This window comes from Xyrauchen texanus, chromosome 36 (genome assembly GCF_025860055.1).
Source record: "Xyrauchen texanus isolate HMW12.3.18 chromosome 36, RBS_HiC_50CHRs, whole genome shotgun sequence".
NCBI classification, from domain to species: domain Eukaryota; kingdom Metazoa; phylum Chordata; class Actinopteri; order Cypriniformes; family Catostomidae; genus Xyrauchen; species Xyrauchen texanus.
The window spans coordinates 13,756,107-13,771,638 of NC_068311.1; the positions used below are offsets into that span (position 1 = coordinate 13,756,107).

General features: G+C 36.9%; 1 protein-coding gene across 1 annotated transcript; it reads right to left on the reverse strand.

The window, feature by feature from the left end:
* Position 1: 1 nt before the first annotated feature.
* Positions 2–10,794, reverse strand: slc46a1 (solute carrier family 46 member 1). Its single transcript, XM_052107384.1, has 6 exons — positions 10,376–10,794; positions 7,514–7,905; positions 6,701–7,161; positions 1,898–1,981; positions 1,374–1,530; positions 2–615 (listed from the first exon to the last, which is right to left on the reverse strand). Exons 1-6 carry the CDS (start codon positions 10,664–10,666, stop codon positions 564–566), a joined length of 1,437 nt encoding a protein of 478 aa, XP_051963344.1. The 5' UTR covers positions 10,667–10,794; the 3' UTR covers positions 2–563.
* Between the last annotated feature and the right edge of the window lie 4,738 nt (positions 10,795–15,532).

Below are 15,532 nucleotides of genomic sequence, written 5' to 3' on the forward strand. Positions count from 1 at the left end.
GGAAAATATCCTTTTAATTTCAAAGTTAGATTCACAAAAATGTGCATGTTGCAATGGAGGAAAATATTCTTGTTTAAAAAACACTTTCAGACTAAGAGGAAGCATTAGATTTTATATTCTCTTTTCATTAGAATACTGATAGAATACTAAGTCTCCACTCACATCCACATAATTCTCACTTACTTGGCAGTTTTAACATTTCTGAAACACAATTAATAAGAGGAAGACTTTAAATTCAGCATTATGCGAGTTGGGCTGTGATCAAGTTTCCTGAGCTAGTAAACAGTCTTCACATAAACATCTACACAGGGAAACATATTCCTCTTAATTTTTCAGTCAATATTGCTGATGTTAGAATCGAATGAGTTTTACATGGTAAAAATCAATTCATCACCATTATAATCTAAAAGTGGATTAAACTGCCCTTCAAAATAAACAATTCTAACTGAACACTTCATGTTTATGATGTTTTTCACATTTAATTAAAAACGTATTAAAATGTTAACAAAAGATTTAAAGAAATAACAGACCACAATTTGCTGTTGTGCTCAGTTCAAGCAGAATCACTGTCTGAAGCCTTCTTTGTTCCTCCTCATCTCCTGGCAACCCAAGCCACTGTAGACATTATATAAGAGAAAAATATGACATAAGATTTTTTTTTTTTTGTTTCTGTACAAAAAAACCCTGTTTTAGCTGTCTACATCTAAATTTGCTATAACTTTAAATAATGTATTTGATTGAACCAATCATAGATTGAGAGAACGAACAATCATTTTAAAGCGATAGTTCACCCAAAAAATGAAAATTCTCTTATCATTAACTCACCCTCATGTCATCCCAAATGTTTATGATTTTCTTTCTCCTGCAGAACAAACTGATTTTTTAGAAGATATATATAGCCATACAATGCAAGATCTTTTAAAGCTCCATAAATCAAATAAAGGCAGCATAAAAGTAATCCATATGACTCCAGTGGTTAAATCTATGTCTTTAGAAGTAATATGATAGATGTGGGTGAGAAACAGATCAATAATTAAGTACTTTTTGTTTTACTATAATTCTCCACTTTCATTTTCTGAAAGTAAAAGTGGAGATTTATAGCAAAAAATAAAGTGATGGCATCGCTTCTGAAGACACATTATACCACTGGAGATGTATGAATTACTTTTATGCTGCCTTTATTTCATTTTTGGAGCTTGAAAGGTCTGGTCACCATTCACTTGCGTAGTATGGACCTACAGAGCTGAAATATTCTTTTAAAAATCTGTTTGTGTTCTGCAGAAGAAAGTCATAAACATTTGGGAAGGTTTGAGGTTAAGTAAATGATGAGAGAATTTACATTTTTGGGTGAACTATCCCTTTAAGTATCTTACCCAATAATTCCAGCTGGAATGAGAAGGATCATGGCCCCCAAAAGGAAGGGGAAACCTTTCATGAAGAGTAAGGTGGCAGGGTACAGGGTGTTAAAAACCCCACTAGATACTAGTGAGCACAGACCTTCCACACACGCCACTGAAGCAAACAGAGCCCCTAAATCAAAGCAAAGGAAAACAAATTTATTAAACACAGATCGCCATTTCAAGTATAAAAATTATGTCCTCATTTACTCACCCTCATGATGTCTGAAATCGCTATTTTTTTTTTTCATGGAACACATGAGATGTTTGACAGAATGTTTAGTCTCAGTCACCATTCACTTTCATTGCATGAAAGATGCAATGAAAGTGAATGTTGACTGAGGATGTCAGTCCCTAACATTATGCCTAATATCTCCATTTGCATTTGCAAATGACATGAGGATGAGTAAATGGTGACACAATTTTCATTTTTGGGTAAACTATCCCTTTAATATTGTTACTTATTGATGTCTTAATGTTGTTCTTTTTTTCTTATTCACCTTGCTCTGAAGGGTCCACCAACTTAGACAGTTTAGATCTCAGGACTGGTGTAGAGGCCATAAATAGGAAACACAGACCATACCCTAGCAAATGAATGAGTGGGAGAGTGAATTTGTAATTGAACACCATGCCAGCTTCCATGGCTATTTTTATGGCAAAAAACAAGTTAAAATGCATTTCTGGGAACAATATTAAAAAAAGTTACAAGGTTTTTAAAATGTATTTCGATTAAAATTAGAAAACCGATTCAGGGTTGATTTTGTTAAAATCTCTTCAAAAGTATTTGCTATGTAAAATAATTTCCTAAAAGAAATGTAACCAGCACAATCTAATAAAATATGCTTCAGAGAAGGTGGACTTTGGAATGAGATTCATAATGGTGGATCTTCGCCTGATATTAAAAACGTATGTGCGAGTCTGGAATGTCCTAATCTGCAACGGGTGTAAATGATCTGGTCCCAGCGAGTCCTCAAGTAAAATATCTGTCTTTATACACTACAGGGTTGAATTGTGCATTGATTCCATTCAGTTTTCCATTTGTTGATTATGTAGGAGATTATGGTTGGTTTGAGGTCTGAAAGTGATATGGAGCATTTTTTAAGATCTGTCTAGTGTGCTTCTTTAGCTTTTTCATTTCTTGGGATTTCACAATGGTCAGGTACCAACAAATATATAAAAATTCTGAGCCTCCAGAGCTGACAGCTTGATAAAAATATTTACACGAGCTGGATGGTAATTTTTGAGTTATGCAGGAGTTTGAAGATGTGATTTTGAATCTGCTATTATTAAGAAATGCCTCTGTTGTGTGGTCTTAATGTAATCCAGAGCTAAGATGATAGCATTGGCCTCTGCTGTAAAAAACAATTGAGCTTTGACTGAGGATCCTCATTCCAATTTTTGGCGATTGATCGCAAAAGCAGCCGACACATGATCTCCAGACTTTATATCTAGGAGTGTGTGATGGAAAAATGTCTCTGATAAATAGTAATTGTTGCAGATATTCATTTGAATGGGTTTGGGATATTTTTTGTTTTTTGAGGTTCCAGGGAGGAATACTGCAATAGAGTGTCTGTTCCAGTATACTTAAATCAGCTTTTAGGTTGTCTAGATGGGGGTTAATTCGTAATCCAGGAGGCCGAAAATACCTTGGTTTACTCTCATACAGACATGAATATTTGGGTGAAAAGAATGCAAGGTAGGCTGGATTTTCTTTGTTAGTCTTCAACTTTGTTGTGTATTGTAGGGCTAATTTGAGGCATCTGTTCTCCAGAGAAAGTTCATTAGCCTCTACAAACAGACTATGAATTGGAGATGTTCTAAAGGCCCCCAGTGCCAAATGTATGCATTGATGGTGAATGGTCCAAACACTATGCATCCATAGTCCAAACGTGATCTTATCAGCATTCTGTTGAGGTTTAGCAGAACTGAGCTTTCTGCTTCCGACTTCGTCTTTGCTAAAACCTTTAATATTTCCATGGCTTTAAAACATTTATCCTTTAAAATCTTTATATTAGGGATAAAAGACAATTTACTGTCCAAGGTTACTGTCCAATTTGGTCTTCTTGACAACTTTGATGGGATCTCTATCCAGAAATAACTCTAGGTCATGATGAAGAGAGCGTAATTGGCAAAACTGCATACAGACTGTTTTGGTCTTTGAAAACTTCAATTCGTTGGACACTGACCAAGCCTGGACTGTACTGTTAGCTGGATTTATCGTTCAATACAGTTAATGAATTTGCTTCTATAAAAAATACAAATGTCATCTACTTAAGGCTGCCATGAAATTCTGCTACAATGATTCTTGCAATGCTGTTTACTTTGATGCTAAAAATGGTCACTGATAAAATGCTTCCTTGAGGAACTCCTAACTTTTGTTTGTGTTAGTCAGAGAGGGTATTACCTACCCTGACTATAAAATGTCTATTTGATAAAAAAAAAATGGTGATAAACTTGGGTAAACGTCCTCTAAAACCAAGTTGATACCATATTTCCAAGTTGTATCGTAAGCTTTCTCCAAGTCAAAAGACGCAGCAACAGCATGTTCTTTTTTGATAAAAGCATCACAAACATAGCTTTCAAGGCTGATGAGGTGATCTATAGTGATTCTTCCTTTTCAAAATCCACCTTGCTTATTACTTAGATGTTGTGATACCAGCATCCATACACCATTCTCTCCATGGTTTTACATAAATCATCACAGCAATAAGGCAGTATTGGCAGGATCATTATGATCCCTTCCTGCTTTTGGAATAGGAATAATTTCTGCTTCCTTCCTGGAATATGGAACATCCCCGATACCCATATGGAGTTTAAAAAATGTAAAAGCAAGGATAGGATAGAGGTAAATTTTAGTGAATATTGTCTGGTCCAGTGGCAGTATCATGTGAGCTGTTTATGGCCTGTAACAGCTCTTCCATTGTGAATTTTTTTTTATAAGGTTCCACATTATTAGATGAAAAGTTAACCTCTTTTCTTCCCAAGCTTGATAAGTTTGAAAGTTCTTTTCAAACGTTTCTGCTAGAATATTTGTAATTTCTTGTTTGGAAATCATACAAATTGGCTTAAATTGCCATCTCTGTCCATTTGATGCTTCTACTCTTCCATTGAAGGTCAAAATTAGTGAAAAATGGTCACTTCCACAGAGGTCATTCCACACTTTCCATAAAAAGTATAGTAGTAACTCTGGCAAATAGTTAGGTCAACTGCAGAATAGGTTCCATGTCCAGGATGTAAATATGTTTGAGACCCATCATCTAAAAGGCATAGGGCATGGTTGTTCTCAATTATTGTACCTTCTGTGTTATACTGATTACTATGTTAAAATCCCCCATGAGTATGAAGGGGGGAGAAAGCTATTCCACAAGGTGTCTAGATCTTGATGCTTAAAAGTAATATCTGGTGGAATGTATAGAGCAAATAGTTATATTCTTCTGGTGGGTCAGATATACTACTGTGACTAGTAGTTTCATATTTAGTGTGATGCAACTGTGTATCACATAATTTCGAATTAAAACAGCTATTCTATAGTCTATTTTTTGGACCAAAAGAATAAAAAAAATTATTACATTTTTAAAAGAGATGGTAGAGTCATTTGACAAATGAGTTTCTGGTTAACAAAACGCAAATGGGTTGATAGTTGTAGCTAATGGTTGCAATTCTGCAAAGGTAGCTCTGAGCCCACTGCAGTTCCATTGGACAATGGTGTGATCAGAGTGAGTATTTCTGCCTTTTGGTGAGTGGCTCCTACTGCGATGACCAGTCTCTTTCATTTCTACATCTTTAATTGCTTTTGACTTTGCACCATCTTGAGATTCTTTAGATTGTGAACATCCACCTTTTTTAGAGTTCTTGTCAATAATTTTATTTTCTGTATTCAAGTTTTGTTTGGGTTGGGTTGGGGTTGATATAATTTCACTCTGATTTCCTGCATTTTTTTTTTTTTTCTTTGAGGATTTATTTCTTTATAGTTACTATAAAGAAGTTTATGGTTTATCCTTCTGCAACCAAGGTCAGATCTTTCTGAGAAAGTTTTTTTTGACCACAGAAGCAAAAGTTTTATTTACAGTGAAAGAGGGAATCACAGAGACCAATTTACATGATTTTTTATAGCTGATTTTCTTCGTACATCTGATTTTCTGGATTTCTTTCTCTTTAAACCGTATCGAGCATTCTTTCGATGTAGCCAAATGCTCTCCTGCACTGTTGCAGCATTTGGATGGCTTCTGGCAGTCTTCTTTGACATCCTCACCACAATTACCACAGATACACTTATTCATGCAGCTGTTGGGTCCATGTTCATACTTTTGACAGTTAAAACATCTCCGTGGGTTGGATATAAAAAGATCAACTGGAGCACTCATATATCTATATATTTTGAATCTTTCTGGAGGTTGAGGTTTATTGAAGGTAATAATGTAAGTGCCAGTTTTGATAGTTCGGTCCTCTCTTTTGATTGTTATGCTTTTTACAAACATCCCTCCTTGAGATTTAAGTTCAAAGGAGTTGACCCTAGCGCTACAGAGGGAAGGAGCGTGCCACTGTTCCTTTCACGAACTACCACCACAAAGGTGGGTCTTGTGCTGTATCCGGCATATCCTAGCAAATATGTATACACAAGCAACTACTTTGTTATGTCAGTTCACCTCCAAATTGCATATTTACATACTGCCACCACTAGAGGATAGTGTGGAGTTGCAATCTTGCTGCATGTTTTTCATATCTCAGGTGGTCTGACATAGTGCCCTGACCTTTATCCTGTTATATAGAGCTACTCTAAATGGTGGAACATTAACATATTATCTTATGGTCACACTAAATTATATGTCAGTGTCAGCACTCTGTACCTTTTTAAATGCACATAACTGAACCCTTTTAAAGAAACAGTTCACATAAAAATGAAACTTCTGTCATTATTATCTCACTTGTGTTGTTCCAACCGTGTATGACTTTCTTCCATGGAATACAAAAGGCAGAATTTTAGCCTCAGTTTTCACTTTCTTTGTATGGCACAAAGATGCAATCAAAGTGAATGGTGACTGGGGCTAACATTCTACTTATCTACTATCTAATTTTGTGTTCTTTGGATGAAAGAATGCCATACAGGTTTTGAACAAATAGAGTGTGAGAAATCAAAGACAGCATTTTAATTTTGGGATGAACTATCCCTTTAACGATATTTGCGATGGGCTCAACCTTCACAAATGTAACATTAACCAGGCCACAATCAGTGTAATAAACCCACACACTAACACAGCAATACAGTATATATACTGGATACAAATTACCATTGGAGACTTTACCTGTGAACATCAGAGCTGTGGTGTTAGCGACTGAAATCACAATCAAGCCAGCAAAATTGGAGGCAAGACCCACCAGAGCCACCCAGGAGTCCTCCAGGCAGCATTGCATGGACCTCAGCCCGATAAGGCTGGTCCCATATGCCAGATGCAGGGCTGCAGAACCATAACCAACCAGCTCTGGACCCCAGCATAGTGGAGAGCTCAACTCATAGAGCACATAAAGGTCTCTGCATCCGAAATGTACAGACACCACCAAAAAGAAGCAAAGAGTATACAGCCACAGTTTAGTTCTGCGTCCCTGCGGTGCATCAGATTTATAGAGTCGGTAGACAGCCCGATGGTGCCTAGTGGATAGAAGTTTTGCCTCGGGGTCAGGCGTGACCGATTCAGGCACAAAGAGGTATGCGTAGAGGGCTGCTGCAAGATTTGTGGCCAGAACAAGCCAGAAAGGGTTAATATACCTGTAGAGAAAAATTATAGTAAGGTTATTTTGTATCTTTAATGTCAGAGATGTTAAAGAAACATTACACCCAAAAATGTAAATGCTGTCATTGTTTACTCATGTTGAATTTGAGGCAAAATGTTAGGGACTGACAGCCTCAGTCACTATTCACTTGCATTGTAAGAAGAAAAAATAAATCTGCAATAAAAGTAAATGGTGACTGAGGCTAACAAAGAGAAAACCTTTTTTGTTCCAAAGACAAAAAAGTAATACAGTTTGAAAGTAAACGAAGACAGAATTTTTATTTTTTGGGTGAACAATGCTTTTAAAATTCATCAAAAATCCATAATGTACAAAGTGTGCATGAATACCCTTGTGCCCGTCGCCACTGCCCTCCTATGATGCTCGCAAACATGCCAGCCAATCCCAAACACGCCTCTAGTATTGCCACCCGAAAGGTGCGAGAGCCCCTGCCACTGATGTCGGCCACATAAGCAAAGCAACCAGCCAAAATTGCATTGAAGTCCCCAGAGAGGCCGCTGCAAATGCGTCCAATGAGGAACCAGTAGACAGGCAGCTTTAAATACATTACAATAAGATACACAGCTGCCTGAACAGCCATACCCAAGGATGGGACGATCAGAACCAGACGCCGACCTGCACGGTCACTCCATGAGCCCAGCAGGGTGACCAAAATCAAGCCAACTAGAAATCCACCCAAATTGATGTAGAGGTTCCAGTGGGCAGTCAGAGTCTCCACTTCCTAGATGAAGGATATAATCAGCATATTAAACAATGGTCGCTGTCATTTCAGTGGTTATATGGATTTCCCCATTTGAATATCGTTTATATTGCTTCAATTATTACCAAAAGGAATCTGTGAAATCTGTTATGTTTTGTGGCATTAGCTGGTTTGTCACACTTTAAAACATTCTATCTGTTTGATAATAATAGGCTGAAAGAGGCTGGACTGAACTGGACTGTTGTAAGGTAGGTCTTTACCAGACATCACCGGCAACAACATCACCTATGGGCACAAACCCACCTTTGAGGGACCAGACAGGACTGGCAAAAAGTGCTCTTCACTGACATGTCGTGGTTTTGTCTCACCAGGGGTACTCTGGAGCAGGATCGATTTGGAGGTGGAGGGTCTGTCATGGTCTGGGGCGGTGTGTAACAGCATCATCGGACTGAGCTTGTCATTGCAGGTAATCTCAACGCTGTGTATTACAGGGAAGACATCCTCCTCCCTCATGTGGTACCCTTCCTGCAGGCTCATCCTGACATGATCCTCCAGCATCACAATGCCACAAGCCACACTGCTTGTTCTGTGCATGATTTCCTGCAAGACATTAATGTCAGTGTTCTGCCATGGCCAGCGAAGAACCTGGATCTCAATCCCATTGAGCATGTCTGGGACCTGATCAGAGGGTGAGGGATAGGGCCATTCACCCCAGAAATGTCCAGGAACTTGCAAGTGCCTTGGTGGAAGTGTGGTAACATCTCACAGCAAGAACTGGCAAATCTGGTGCAGTCCATGAGGAGAGATGCACTGCAGTACTTAATGCAGCTGGTAGCCAAACCAGATTCTGACAGTTTATGCTTATTTGTGCTTGCAAACTACACACACACAAACATACATACATATGCACATATACACGCACAAACTCTTGAGTATTACATGCTTTTTTCCCCACAGAGATGACCTTTATCCTACCCTGATCTGCATCCAACATTATCTCTCTCTCTCTCACACACACACACACACACACACACACACACACACACACCTGAACTTTCTTTGCCCTACAGTGGGCCCTCTCTAATAGAATCTTTCTTTCATCACACCTATCAGACAAAATATTATGACGTCACAGACCACAAAAGCAAAAGGGGAGCTCAAGCTGCGGTATCATGTTATCTTGAATATTGAGTTTATATATATATCAAATGTAAACATTAGCAAACAAGATAAATTAGCAATACAAACTCGATCGACTGTAACTGCCATAATGTCCCGAGTGGTGTCTCCACTAACAGCAGGACGGTTTACCAGCACACCATCTATGAAAATTATCCAAACCGTGGAAAGACATTTCTTTGGGCACTGCTTTGTCCATTGTGCGTTTTAACAGATTTGTACTGTGCCAGCATTTTTTTTCCCTGAACTTGTGCACTGGATACTTATCTTGTCAAGATGCCTTTGACATAGCACTTACTTCAATCCCCAGTTGGCCTTGTTCGGCTCAAGGGTAATCGACAGGCCAAAGGCCATTGGCCATGGCCCAGAGGAGGAACAATGAACCACTGGAAGTGACAGTGGGAATGCAAATGGCCCTGGCACGCACTAGCATGCCCTTATTTGTCCCGATAGTGGAAACATGGCTAATAAGTTTCTAACAGAAATACAAAACCTGTCCTAATTGAAAGAAATTGATTGACAAAAATATCTAATCCAATTATGGTGATAAAATAGCATAATGAGAGATTAATAAGGCATTTTTAATAAGCAGGTCATTTTTGTCCGGGAAGACCACAAGTGTGACTTTGCACAATTATTTACTAAATAAAAGCATTAAAACATACTTCCTGTTTAAATATTAAAGCACACTAGAGTGATAAATAGAAAAGAAAGTTTTCATATTGTCAAAACGATTCACACATAATCCTTTTTTACACTAACAAATTAGATGCATATGCTCAGGTTAATGAGGACAACGATATAGTAAATTCCAAAAAGAAATACAAAACCTGTCCTTATTGAAAGAAAACTAGTTGACAAAAAGATCTAAGCTATATTATCACCAAAAATTGGATTAATGAGAGACTTGTAAGCAATTTTTAATAGGCTGTTCATTTTTGACCATGAACACCAAATTAGGTAAAAAATTGTAAAGACAGCACAAGGGTTAAGAAGAAATGGTGGGGTAAAATGTGTCCAGAAAAGAATTTCACAAAGCAAATAATCTTAAATGTCGGCTTTATTTTCTTAATGCAAAATATGATGTAATTGTTTTGATATAGATTTGAGGTTACATTTGACCAGAATGTTTTATTGACAGGTTTCGTGAGAATCACCGCTTCATAACATAAATTACTTTTTTACTTTATTAACTCTTATAGCACAAAACCTAGGTGTATATACCAGATACAGCATTTGTATACATCGCAGGCGCGTTCCGAACATGACTGGCAGCTCATTGGTTTTTGAGAGTACAGTCAGTGAACGTTACCTTCTGCAGAGGGTCGTAGGCAGTCGATGCATTGCATCCTCCTCCCTTTGTTCTATTGTAACCTACATCTTCACTGATACGATCCCACAGGTACTGCGTGTACAGAGGCATTTGGAGAGCTATGGAGAACGTGGAAAGGAACATCACGGGCTCCACGGTCACGGAAAATGGACATGAACACGGCGGTGGTTTGGTGCCCACAGGCACCCTAAAACAACAACATACTTTGCTAGAGTTACCCGACTCTGAAGAGTCCTCTTCAAGAATAGCGCTAGTGTCAGAATCAACCATGATTGAACGCTTTTTGACAGTACCAATACTCAATTACACACACGATAAAGCTCTGCGCTGAAGAATTGTCACCATCGAACATTAGCAACAAAAAGCGCCATTAACAGAATGTGACTTACGGAAGTCGCTCAACGTGTCTCACAGAAAAACAGCACGTGTGTTGTTGGCGCCTCCGGTCGAAACGCTTATGAAACTGCATGGCAGTTTTAACAAAATATCCAACAAAAAGTGTAAGAAATATTCTGAACCGTTTAATGACATTAATAATAATAATAATAATAATATATATATATATATATATATATATATATATATATATATATATATATATATTTATTTTTTCTTTCTTTTTCTTTTCTTTTCTTTTTTTTTTTCATTTGGCGTCATTGTATTATTTTACTGAGAAACACCCAAAAGCCTTTCGCCTCTGAACACCTGAAAGACAAAGCATTTACATTTATATGAATGAATAAACAAATGCATGAATTAAAAAAAAAATATTTAACGTTTTATTTTATTTTTGTGAAATAAGTAGATCTGCAGTTTACGCTCTAATGGTAAACATGTTTGACTGGTAATATTGCGTTTTTAATGTTTACACCAGATCATGTCTCCGAATAATAATGCGATTCAATAAGCTTTTGAGCTGGAAATCAATTTGAAGAAGAATGTACCTGGTTTAACTTCTCAAATAGGATTTCTTTCCTGCAGGCTGAATATGATATATCAATTACACTTACTCATGGGAATTTAGAAAGATAAATTACTCTTCAAGCAATCCAATTTCAAAGTAATACACCATGTACTATAATGATTAGGATACCTTCAAATAATAATAACCAGATATGCAGACTATTTTTATTATTATAATTGTATTTATTTTTTGTATTGAACTGAATGCAAGTCAATTATTTGTGCTTTTGATTCTGAGTACATTTTTATGGAAGGGACTTTGTATAAATAGTTATACAGAATAAGATAGAATATATTTTTAAATAAAATGTTTAACAATATAATATGTTTTGTTTGGAGGTCTAAAGCTGGGAACATTTCTTTGACTTATTATTTAAGATGTGAAAAAGTTGAAATGGATAGTAAAATTTATGACAGGCTAAGCTACAGTTAAGTATTATCTACATACCTATGTTCCCCAGGCATATGACACGTAGAAAGCAATTTCAAGACATAAAAATTGAATCTATGTCACAATGTCATGAGAAATAAAAATACACGAAGACGCACGCACGCCCACAAATTTTTTTTCCTGTGGGACTTTCAGCTCCTTTGATGTTATCTTTGAGATAATGTTGCAGAGAAACAGAGATGGAGGATACAAAGATGAATATTCCTAAATGTAGTGAAGCTAAGTGCACTTTGGCATGTGATGGAACCAAGTTAATGACAGCTGTTTAGTTCAGCTCCTCTTTTTGCAGTGACAGATTTATAACACTTGACCTTTATGAAAGGTTCTTCAGTAGCATGCAAATTCTTCCAAATCTCACCTATTGCATGCCACCAAGTATGTTTTTCTGTTGTCATGAGCATTTCAGGTAATTCAGCTTTTCGTCTTTTAGACATATTGTCTTTTGCAAGCAGACAACTTGTGTCATAGTCAAAATGTCTGTAAAAACAGATACATCTTAAACAGTTGCCATTACAGTAAACATCTTAATTAAGGATTCAAAACTAGTAAATGTTTTCAAAATGTTTCAGTAGTAACTAACATTACCACCTGCCTCACCATACCAGGAGCATTTTTGACAACACACTACACATTGAAACACACTAAACTATGTAGAAATTGAACAAATCACTTGATGATCACACTATCTCCTACTAACCCACCTTTGACTCTAAATAAGTTTATTTTTTAGCTACTGCATTATGTTAAACAGATAAATCAAGTACTGTAATATCAATGGAAAATAACAAACACATTTTAACAACACAGGGTTAATTCCTGAGTAATTCTGTCCATCTACCAAATAGTTTAATCAATAGTGTGACTTCATCTTTGACTAATAAACGTTGCTCTACCTGTCAATTTTCAATACAGTGGGAACAGAGCCCTGTAAATGTGCCGGAGGCATTCTCATTTGTATTCAATGTAAGCATTGTTTTGAATTAAAGAAGATGTTTGGCTGTGCACAAGGTTTATGTAAGACTGTTATGAAAGTTTCCTGTTCAGTAAATAATGAGTATGGGAAACTATGTTTGCAAGATGTTAAAGCCCAAAACCCTGCAAAAGGAAGTGATAAACATATAGCAACAGTATAGGGGAGACCGGGGCTGGTTGTCACAAGGGCTATGTCTAAGTAACTAAAGATTTGAGTCAAAAGTCCAATTACATAAATGTGTGTTTTCAAACGCCAAAACTCTCTTACATTAAACTAGATAGGTTAAGTTTGTCAAGACAAACTTTGATGTTGGGTTGACAAAGCCTTATCTAGATAGATAAACTGCTTTATGTGTGTTTGTATTTTTTAACAGTTGACATAACAAACATTCAGTTTCAGACGAAATTACAGTTAGGAATTTAATAAACCATTGTAAATCTCGTAGGGTCACATTGTTTAGATATAATGTGGCATTTAAAGAATATGTCAAATCATTCGCATACAAGAGTGAAGACTGACGACATGTGGTTTGGCATGGCCTCTGGTATGATAGTATATCACTCATCTTGTGTTCTCCAACAGGAAGGGTTTGAAACATAAATCGGCATTGCCCTTAAAAGTCTTCATCTGATGGAACTGTGCACAGTCCAGTGAAGCACCTTGCGGTTTCATACCTCACTTTCAAGTGACCTCTGAGATTTGCAGTGGGAAATGTATAGAAACGTTTTGCCAGAGCATAGGTATCTTCAGCTTTCTGTTGGGATGAGCCTGAACGTGCATTATGCTGCCAGCACTTGCAGTACAACTGCCTTCACCAGCACACACACACATCCTGACGGCATGATCAATGAGTGAGAGCCACATTAGGAATCAAGCATTTCTTCACATCTCTGATAATAAAGACATGTGCTATAGTATATAGTATTTAAAACTGTGACAGGCTGTAATTATAATAGCAAAGTTTTTTTTAACTAGGTCATTATTATGTCTAATGAATGATGGAGCTCGGTTTAGTTTCATACAGACTGTCTTTCTTGTAATGATCATAAGTTTCACATTGCTTTGGTTCTCCTTATGCAAAATGGAGCAGATCTTTTAGATGGCTTACTGAAAACCTAAAAACCTGTGGTGATTGTCACTGAGACCTTTGATAGTATTTTTCAACGGTGTGTTCTAAAACTAAGCCACCGACCCTCATGCTCCCAGTGATCACTGCAACCTATGACAATACATTTTCAAACTGAATTAGCATGATGGGGCTTTTGGATCTCTTTGTCAAACTCATATTACATTTACTGAAATTAATATTAGGGGTTCAATACAAGTTACATTCAATCAACATTATTTTTGGTATAACGTTAATTACCACAAAAATTGATTTTGACTTGACCCTTTTCTGTAAAAAAAATGAAAAATTAAGGTTACAGTGAGGCACTTAAAATGGAAGTGAATGGGGCCAATTTTTTTGAGGGTTTAAAGGCAGAAATATAGCTGTAGCTCAACTGGTGAAGTGTAGCCTTGGCAATGCCATATATGTGACAACAAGTCTTTATTTGCAACATGAGTCCAAATCACACATTTACCAATTACCACCATCATCCATCTAAGCTATGATGCAAGAGTCATGCTAATGACATACAATAAATAAAAGAAGTAACGCTTTACAATAAAGTTCAATTTGTTAACTTTAGTAATTGCATTAGGTATCATATATTTATAGATCTAATTTAATGAAATTTATGAAATTATGAAATGCATTAAATAATGTTAACACATAAAACTTATAATTTTAATTTTAAAAGATTGATTTTGTTGTGCTCTGCTACTTATGCAACACTTTTCAGATGAGAACAGGGAGGTCTGCAGCAGGTCCTCTCTATTCCATAGGATTAATGTTTCAGAGTCCTTGATTGGTTTGTACAAATTGAAGGGTACTGAAGACAAATCCTTTAATGCGAGGAAACGAATTAGAGTTCAAGGGTAACATTGGCAGGATGTTTATGGGTGGAGAGGGACTGAGGGCACTGTCAACCTCTGGATGTTAACCTCTAGAGATTCATTTAATCTGCCAGCCTGCTGATGAGGACTAGTACTAGGATGCAATCTTTGGTGGAGCACAGGGTTCAGGATTTGGAGTTGGCACAATCCCCTTTTGGAGTAACCCCGCCCTCTCTTGGAGATTCCAACCCCAGTTGGAGATCTCCAATCTACCTACTTGGTGTCATTCTAAATGGGCATGTCTCTTTCATCAGCGAGGGTCAGATTATATGTATTTAAATGTACAACAAACTGCTGATAACTGTCAAAAAAAGGGTTAATTATAAAAACCTGATGACAATTTTAAGGGATCTGACCTCAGTTGCACACTGAAATTTTGCCTCACATCTCAGACAACACAGCAGCTGTTGAGGTGTGTGCATGATAGACTACATACAAAATGTTATGACCATTCAGCCAAAAGTGAATACCCGGCTTCATAAATCCAGGTGCTGCAATTTGTTTTCTGGATAATATTTTCAAACCATAAATCTCTCTCCCTCAAAAAACGGCTGAAATTTCACCCATCAAAGACTGCACATTTATGTACAATTGCTATTTCAAAATGTCATTCTTTTTTACCAGAAAACAATTGTTTGAAATCAGTGATAACTGATAAGTTTTACTGCCTTAGTGTCTTAAAGATCGGGTCCAGTAATTTCACAAAGAAATGTAATCTTTCCCTTTTGTTTGTTGCTCATCATTAACACGT